At 54.6% G+C, this 9,204-nt stretch overlaps 1 protein-coding gene across 1 annotated transcript; it reads right to left on the reverse strand.

Annotated features, from left to right (window-relative positions):
* Positions 1-227: 227 nt before the first annotated feature.
* On the reverse strand, positions 228-9,182 carry CSUI_007683 (uncharacterized protein). Its single transcript, XM_068067828.1, has 7 exons — positions 7,847-9,182; positions 5,175-5,255; positions 4,307-4,361; positions 3,157-3,653; positions 2,714-2,809; positions 1,180-2,374; positions 228-552 (listed from the first exon to the last, which is right to left on the reverse strand). The coding sequence occupies exons 1-6, from the start codon at positions 8,242-8,244 to the stop codon at positions 1,903-1,905; spliced, it is 1,599 nt and encodes a 532-aa protein (XP_067920196.1). The 5' UTR covers positions 8,245-9,182; the 3' UTR covers positions 228-552; positions 1,180-1,902.
* Between the last annotated feature and the right edge of the window lie 22 nt (positions 9,183-9,204).

Genomic DNA, 9,204 nt, shown 5'->3' on the forward strand with positions numbered 1-9,204 from the left:
ACAAAAAGGGTCTGAAGCGCAGTTTGGCTGCCCCGGGGCCGGATGCGAGGCCTTCTTGAGGCAGTTGTGAGGGTTGTCTGCTACACACATCAGTCCGTGAAGGAAAGACTCCGGCTATCGCAGACCAACCGTACGGTGTCGCCTGGCTATCAGCTGGGTTCAGCATCCATCGGTGTGAAGTCCGAGAGGCTTCACGTTCCCGCGGTAGTCATAGGTTGCACACTGCTTGTCACCCACACGGTACCCGGCTACGAATCTGGTGGACACTACGATTCTGCTCACCGCCGAGGATACTTCGAGTCGAGCGGACTTCAGCAAGTTGTCAGACGCTAATTGGGAAAAAAAAGTAAGCACCCGTATTCCCTCGTGGTGGTTTCCAAGAGCTTTTGCTGGTGCACGCGTGCATCGGTGCGGCGAGAGGAGTACTACGCGATGACGGTTTCACGAAACAGCTCTGAGCGGCCTGTGGTGACAGAAGTTGAAGAGCCGCAGCGTCAAATCTCCTGACTCCTCGATACATTATTCCCAGGGTCCAGTGCACCGCTGTGACTGCTGAACGCATTGATGGCCGAAAAACACACAGCCAATGCAAAATACGCTAGAAAGAATATTCGGGGGTGCTTTGTTAAAGGGTCGGAACATAGGCGTGCCAAAAAGAACAAATGTGCAGCTATAACCACAAAGGTAACATCTGCCGCGCCACAGACATTAGTCGGAAGTCAGAGGACCCGGTCTGTGGCTGAGTCCTTCGCTTCACACCTGAAACCACACTACCGTGTGGGCCAGCGTGGGGGTTCGCCGCTTCCTACTGCAGTACCGACAACTCTAAAGTAAGTCCTCACTGCGTAGACGGCCAGGTAGAGCGTATATAATGAAGCGCCACGTCAGTCCGGGCACAGTAAATCACGCAGACTTTTCTGAGTGCTTGAGGTTGGTCTGCAAGCCTTGTCAGACTGCATTCTGCTTCTTCTTCAGATTCTGAGCATCCTGGTCATCCTGGCGTATGTGTGCCAGAGCGGTATGCTTGGGCACGCGATACTGAAGCGGACGTAAGAAGAGTACTGGAGGCAGGGAGCTCGCCTATCCGCCACGGAACGGACTACCACGGAATTACCGTCAGCGGTTTTTCGGAAAAGAGACACGAAGAGCGAGTTTTCTGAAAGAAGACATGAAACTCACTTTAAGAAAGACGGAAGACCACCGAGAAGAGACAAGTGTTTTCTCCCGGGTGGCTCCGCACAGAGGCGCCAAGGGTCTGCTCCTTTAGGATTTAGGGTTCCTCGTGCTTACTACCGCTCTATGGGAAACTGTCGAGACGGGTTGCCAAACGTTCTCGAGTCTGCCGCCGTGTTGGCAGTGCAGACTCTTCGGCTGCTTCAGCTGTGCTTTCTATGAGCTGTCGGAATCACAAAGTCCCCGAAAGCTAAAACCGGCTCGAAATATCTTCCTTTTCTTATTGGGAAAACCCTCGTAGTGTCAGTACACAGAGGTCTTCTATTCGTGCTCTTCGCCGGGAAGGGGAACTACGACCGAGCCGCATGCCCTACCCTTGACTAGGGACGGGAACAACAGAAGAATTGCATGCTGATGAAACTTCACCTCCGCGAAGAAAGAACCGGGTCAACCGAAGCTCGATAATGTATCAACACGGACCTCTCGGCCGTGCGCCCGTGATGTGGTACCTCGAACCAGCCCCTAGAGAAACTGATTTTTATGTACTGTCCAGGCTGCCGGCTCCGGATGTCCTGAGACGCTCTCGACAACACATGAGTACGCTACAGCGAGGGCAAGGAGTACGCGTCGGCGGTCCTCCCGCGGTGAGTTCTGCAACGCTGGTGGAGAGTTTCGCACGACAAACCTCCCTTGAACTGAGGTCTGGGCCTTCTCGGACACCGGAACGCACTAGGAGGTCCGAAGTGGATGTGGGGCTGGAGGCGCCGGCCGTACATCATCCGAAGAGAGCGTGACCTTCCCCTCTTCAGCGGCGTCAACGACTCTCGCTACACCCCGAAGTTGGACTTCGTCTTCACGACGTTTTGTGCCAACAGCGGTAAGCAACCGCGACGCCCCTCCAACTTTGGGGGAACGTCCTTCAGGCGCAGCCAACTGACTCTTCACGAGCGGTTCCTTCATAGAAGTTGGAGTCGGAGATCCCCCTGTAAAACCTGCAGCTCTCTTTGAAGAAACACGAGCCTGTTCACCGCCGGATGACACTGACCTGGCAGCCGTTGGGGACACCTTTTCGGCAATTGAACACCCCTCCTCTTGTGGGTTCGACACAGCTGGGCGGATAACGTCCTCAATCAGCTTTCTGCCGTACCCCTCCTCGTAGAGATCCATCTGAAGATACTGCGACTGGATGTTCTTCTCCAACCTGACACACCGTCAAGAGCCGTCTGGTCTAGCTTGAGGCAGATGCAAAAGCTTCGTTACTCGACAACATGAACGCAAAAAAACGTGCAGAAAAAGCCCTTCAGATCTGCCGCTACTACCAGAAGGGAGGGGCGGTACTCGGGGGATCCTCCCACGTGCTAAAATAGAGAACGACCGCGAGACAAGGACAGCAATGAGGCCAACACTTGAAGATGTCCCGAGATCGACCAACACCACCACCCCTCCTCTTAGTGCCTGACCCGAAGTAGATAGTTTCGCTGAGTGCTGACTGCAGCCGTGATTCACACAACGTTCGACACTTTCTCAAAACGTGACTCACCTACGGCACCCGAGAAGGAGGGAGAACAGTCGACTACAAACAGGATCTTGGCTCTCTGTCAGGTACCTGCGTGCTCGTACGATACTTGCGTACCTCCTGAAACGTACAATCGAGACACGCACCAGCTCATCAAATCACACAGGATTGTCTTGGATCGTTACCAGTACAGGCCAGCATGAAGATTGCTCCCTGCGCCTGCGGCTTCTTTCTGTGTCCACGAATGCATATATCCTCCTGCGCATCCCACCCCGAATTCATCGTCGTCCTCGCAGAAGGGAACGCATCAACCAGCCACCTTGTGCTGGTCCCGGGCTGATAATGCTGCTAGCGGAAAGCTTCGGTACGTATGCTTCGCGGCGCGGGATGACAACATAGCTGGAGACCGCCACATACACATCAGACATCAGGTCCCCCAGAAGCCACCCTGGCAGTCCCCGCCTCACTGTGGGGTTGGACTGGAGCACTCCATGCCTGCTGCGTCAGCGAAACCAAAACACGGAAGCGACGGGGCGCGAGAAGTGCCGATGAAAAGCTGATCATTGCGTGCGGATTCCAAGCCACCATAGAGAACACTCGACTTCTCCGCAGCTTCGGCTGGGACCACACTTGCGACTGGTCCTGAGGGCGCCGTTTGGAGTTGCGCCGACATTTGACATCCATCTCGATTCGCAGCCGGGGATTCCTGACGCGCGGTTGTCGTAGCTGCCTGAGGCACCTCAGTCACTCGAATGGAAGGAGCATCCCGTTGCAACGGAACAGCCGCACTTTCCTTTGCAGCCCAAGCGGGAACTGTCGTATCTCGTAGCTCGAGTTCTCGGGCACCTTTGATTGGCCAATACGCGGGCTGGCTTTGCCCAAAGCAACTCTCGCAGGGGCTAGGCGAATGGTCGTAAGTAAGGACTTGGTGGTCGGGCGGCCGCAGCCCGTAATGCGCGCATTCCTGAGAACACGACCGGAACATATCGGACGGACAACCGTCGCCACCACACCGCAAGCAAGAATCTCGGTGACAGCAGTGTGGATGCTTCTCAGCAAAACTTAGACAGACTCTTGGTCTAAACCCTGTGATGAGGCGATGGATGAAGTAAGTCAGAAAGCTATCGTTCCTGGCTGGTCTCAGCAGCACCCGCATCAGAGGTCCGCAGCTCAAAGAGAAAGTTCTCCTAGCAATGTACCGGCTCCGACAGAAGCGCCCAGAGCCAGGTTCGTCACAGGTTCAAAGCACGGAAGTTCAGAAAGTACGGCAAAGTCGAAACCTGGCTGTTTCACATGGCATTCATTCAGTGCACTAACCATATAACTATTTCGAGAAATGTGCGCCGTGGGACTCCCTAGACGTCGCTTTGCGCTTGAGAGCAAACCGGCAGCACGCTACGTGCTCGCTAACTGCTCGCCACTGGTGAAAGCAGCGCGACGCACACTTCCGCGGGTGTCCAGTTCGGCGTCAGCTGCCTTGACGCGAGTATTCGACATGCTTGCCTGACCAAGCAAAAGGCGCTGATGAGAACCTTCCTGTAAACGAAGGAGACCGCAGGGTGACACTGATTACGCTAGTGGAAGCGACCTGCTTGAGTGTGGTGCTAGCTGACTTACTTCGCACTCGCCGTACTCCCAGACGCCACACTTCTCCGGCCGGACAAGGCAACCTCTGAAGTGAAGATTGTACACAATCGCAGCAAACATTAAGACAGTCCCCCCTATGTCTTCTCCTGTAGAAGAGTATCCCCGCGGCTAGAAACTTGATCTCCCAGTTCAGACATACGCGTGCCCATGTCCACGCCCAGATCATGAGGCAACTCAAGAACGGTATGTATCTAGTAGGTACTGCGGAAGGCTTGGGAGATTCAACTGAATCACACAGTATCTTCGCCCCCCTTCAGTAACTGACTGCTTCGGTGGTGAACCTGGCCTGATGGGCGCTTACAATGGGCTCGGCTTGCACCTAAACTGGTCGCCACACCGAAAGGCAGATGGAAATCACTTAGGTCGCTCCCAGCATCCCTTTTAACGAAGAGGGCACAAAAATGGCACATGTACTCGGAGCTCGGATCGGGGCGGGCTGAACCCAGCACTCCGACGTTAGGCCGACACTGACGTACACGTGCACCCGATGTGATTGACACACATTCCTGTCTGCCAAACTACTGTCTACAGCGTGGCGAGAGCACCTCGCTTGCATGGGCTCTAAGCCGAGACAATCCATTTGAGTCACCAGTGCTCTGTGCCACACAAACGGACGGGTTGCACTCGACGACAGTACAGGGAGAAGCACCGAATCTACCGAACCAGGAAATTATCAGCATTGAAGTCGTTCGGAGAGCGCAAACCGGCACACCGCTGGACCAAGAAACCAGAAGTGAAAATTACACGTTGAACAACGTAACACAACTTACATGGCGCCTCCGATTGGGCCGCCTGAAAAACGCTTGCGCTTTCACCATCAGCGCAGCTCCACACTCACCGGGCAGCCGTGCCGCAACCCCGAGACGGTTTGTGGAGAGGTTGGTGGAACCCGTAGCGCAGTGCGCCGCGAGATCCGTCCCTGAAAGCACACCCAGGATTACACTCACTTGCCAGCTCCTGATTATTGGGGGAGGCACGACAGTGTACCGCTAATGCGCGAGGATGTGAGGCGACAATTCTCGTCTGATCTGGAGCCTGCCACGATCAGCCTGAATTTTTACTTTCAGATGGCGCACGCGTCGAACATCATCTGGAAGCTAGTTAGCCGTCTGGCTACCAGTCACTTCCCCCTAGCGAGAGCATGAGCGCTCCTATCAGCCCCCAGAAAGACGACTGCAAACATCATTTATACGCGCAGAAATGCTCCGACTCTAGTGAAAAATGTCGGGTCTGTCCCCCCACACAACGCAACCGCATTTCCGCTGCTTATCCGTGCACTCTCGCTAGACGACAGAGCTCAGGTGCCACCACTTCGGAAGAAAAAGTGACCGCCCCACTACTTCAACTCCAACCCTGGCAAAGGTTTGAAGAGAGAAATGCAGAACCATATTGCAAGTCAGTGTCCGTCTGCTACGCCAGAGGAAGGCAGGAAGGACAAAACAGACCAGGAAGCTTCCACGTACGCTGTGATATCCTAGAATCACGGATCACATTTGCATTCTGTTGTGACTGTCGAATGCCTCCTTGTAGTCTCGTGCGTCTGAAAGTGGCGTTTAGATGTTGCCTGTTATCGAGCGTATAACTACTCAACACAGGAGAACCGTCCACCACTCTGTACTGGATGCTGACGAAAGGTATTATTGGCAATGAGTCTCCAGAAGGGACAGATGGCTAAACACCCCAAAACGCAAGCCAAGACCGGCAATTCGGTCCGTGACCCCGAAGCGCAGTCACCCTAGCGAGGAAAGCTACAGGAACCAGCCGCACTGGCGGTCAAGCCCTTCCCCGAGGTAGCATCTCAGCCGTAGAAATTGTGTTGAGGCGGAGTTAGCACCAACAAAGCTTTTGATTTTCTCCCACCTACGTCTATGCTACCTGGAACGCTGATGCATCCACCCCTACGCTGCCTGCGCCACGTGCTCTTTCGAAGAGGAGCGACCACACAAAGGCGGCTGAATCGAAGCGAACTGGAACAGCCACGAAGTGTGCAGCCGTCTCATGCCGGGGCGTAGAGGGCACGATTACTAAATACTCATGGCATGCGGTCGAAGCGCGGATGGGCCCGCGAAAAAGGATGCGTACTCTAGGGGGTTCCACAAGAAAACTAAGGCAAGGCCCAGCCAGCTCAACAAACGGCTGGGAAAAAAACCCATCCACAGAACATCGAGCTTACCATAGTCTCGACCAATATAACTAGTTGTTCCTGTACAGAAAAAGAGTGGCGCTAGTATTGACGCGGAACGCAAAACCCCGATAGATCATGTTGCCTGTCCCCTCGCGCGATTCAAGTCCTGCCCACTGACACTGGCGCGGACAAAGAAAACACCCCCCTGCTCGCTACTGAAAAAAGACGACAACTGTCCCAATTACCATACCAAGAGCTTGGTAAAACACGGCTTCTGTCCCTCCGCAGTGAGGTCAACGACAGTTACTACTCATAAAAACGATTCCAGCACGCGTTATAGGTGGCACTGTCTAGCTGCTCGAAGTCAGTTTGCATACTCAGGAAGAAGCACGGAGCGTACTGCAAAACGGTAAATCAAAACGCTGTCCCTCCTGCTGGCGTCAGACATCCCCGTAGTCACAGCTTCACTGAACGGACGGTGGGAGCCTTTTCTTCGGTCGAATCACTATAGGCCGATCCGATGTCCAAAAATGGGAGCCCGGTGTGTGACAAACCGAAACAATGAACACGCGGATCGTTTACGGCTCCGCATTTACGTCTACAGCGGTTGGAAACACGAAGATGGCTGGTACCATCTGTACTCTGTAAGAGCTGAGGCCAGACCGGCCACCACATTGGAAAAAACCCGTAATATCCTCTCTCTGCACCGAACACTTCACCCGCTACTAATCGGCACTCAAGTTTCGCATCACGGGGCTGCCTGCAACTGTCCTCTATATAGAGTGACCCCTGAATACAAGATGTACGGAGTGAGGGAGGATGCGGAAAAGCGTGAAAAGGACACAGCTCCCCGAAGCAGCAATGTACGAAGCCCCTCTTGTCATCTGACTAGGGTGCTTGGCAATATCAGAAGACTGCTTTTGGTCGCCTCGCGAACGGCGTCCATCGCGCTGTTTAACATGCTTAGTGCAGTCGTCACCTAGTGTTACACAAGCCGGACCACCACCGAGGTGTACACAAAGAATTCCAGGAGAGATGAGGCACACACACCCCCCCAGCACAACATTCTGGCGAACACGCCTCCAAAATCGAACGCACTGTACGGCAATCACAGCACTGGAGCAAACTTGCGCTCCAGCCCTATTCTACAGCAAGGCTGGGTCTGACAGGCATTTGCATGCACTGGCAGCCAGTATTCAGAATAGCCGCGCGACGCAGGTGGTTTGTTGAGACCCAGAACACGCTGGTTTCCTGGTTTCTCTTCTGTGTAACCGGGTAAGAAGGCGAGGGGCAGCACTAGCACAAACGTACGCACAAGGAAGTCTTCACTGCCATTTTCGCCGTGACGGATGCACACAGACTTCCATTCACAGGCTATGACTTACGGCGCAGCAATATTGCTCTTCCTGCTGGACCGACTGGCTCCGGACATCTCGTCACAGCCACCACCACTAGCGCAGTCCGCTTCCGAAGCCTTTTGACGATAGAGGTCCAGATACTGCTGAACTGGAAGCATGTAATGCGAAGGAACAAAAAACCCGGGTTGATACCTCCGTTTCATGTCAGCCTCGAACGCCGGAAAGCGGGCCGCTCTCGACGCGTGAAGGGTGTGCGCCTTCGCCCCTTTCGTCCGCTGAAGCGCCTCGTCCCAATCCTTTTCTGACGACTGCTGTGCGCGACCCTTCCGAGAATTGCGCTCCAGGAACGCTTTCTCTGTGTAGAAGGGCAGATTAGCACCCGCGGTCCCTTCGGCAGGAGAGCCTGGCTTCCCGCCCCTTGACATTGCGAGCTGGATGAAACTCGATCAAACGAAACACAATGGACGCCTCGATCAACAGAGATTCATTGGGAGACTGCGTAACGCTTCAGGATTCCAACAGTGCATAGCGCGGAAGCGGCCGCTACCGCTCAAGAAATTGTCACTGGCCGCAGCGAGTTGAGGACCAACGAAGACGGTCTCTCGGGCACTGGGATTCGCTGGAAAAGGTGTCTCGCCTACAGCATTTTGGGATGCCGGGCGGAGAAGGAAAGGGCCTGGACAAAACTGCCGCGGCTCGGGGAGCAGCCAGTGTGACCTGTCGGCCCGACTCCCTCGAGGGAGGTAGGGTAAATGAGACGAGGAGAAATGATAGGTGCGATTTGCTTGCAGTCTTACGTAGGGGCCAGGCTTGGGCTCTACTGCACCGACTGAGCACATCCTGGGATGCGAGGGGCAGGTCGGTGGCGGCGAAAATACAATTCGTCAGGACGACAACGCACCTGCGAGAGCAGCCACCTAAAAAGCAGGAATGGTGGTATTCTGGTGAAGGAAAAGACAGTAGAGGGCAAGTTCGATAAAGCAAAACAAGACCGGCTCTTTCCGGCCTCTACCGCTCAATTTCTTTCCTGCAATCCAGTGCGCCTGCAGCTCCTGTCCCCCGAAGCGGAAGGCTCGGGAAGCGCCATTGACTCGTGATCTCGCCGCCGTCTTTCTACCCTCACGGTGGGAAAAAAACGAAGAAACGCCAAGTCCTGCATCCGTCACCACGCTACGGTGAGTGCTCGCCTTCCCGAAGAGCCGTTGGCTAGCCATGCAGTGCCGCGAGATGCCAGTCCCTGACTCAATAGTACTACGTCCAAATCGGGCTGCGACGGTGGAGCGCGCACCACATCACTGACGCCTTGTTCTGAGCTTCGTCTCTTTCTGTGCACTTCACCCACATTTTTAGCCGCTTACCATCTTCTTATCTCTCTCGCCTCTTCT

The sequence above is a fragment of the Cystoisospora suis genome, assembly GCF_002600585.1.
Source record: "Cystoisospora suis strain Wien I chromosome Unknown contig_4121, whole genome shotgun sequence".
Taxonomy (NCBI): Eukaryota; Apicomplexa; class Conoidasida; order Eucoccidiorida; family Sarcocystidae; genus Cystoisospora; species Cystoisospora suis.

Coding starts and splice junctions, on each gene's coding strand:
- CSUI_007683 (XM_068067828.1), bottom strand. CDS start 8,244: ATGTCAAGGGGCGGGAAGCCAGGCTCTCCTGCCGAAGGGACCGCGGGT. Junction 4,362..5,174: donor GGTTGCGGCACGGCTGCCCG/GTGAGTGTGGAG, acceptor TCTTCACTTCAG/AGGTTGCCTTGTCCGGCCGG. Junction 2,375..2,713: donor CTCCTTCTCGGGTGCCGTAG/GTGAGTCACGTT, acceptor ACGGTGTGTCAG/GTTGGAGAAGAACATCCAGT.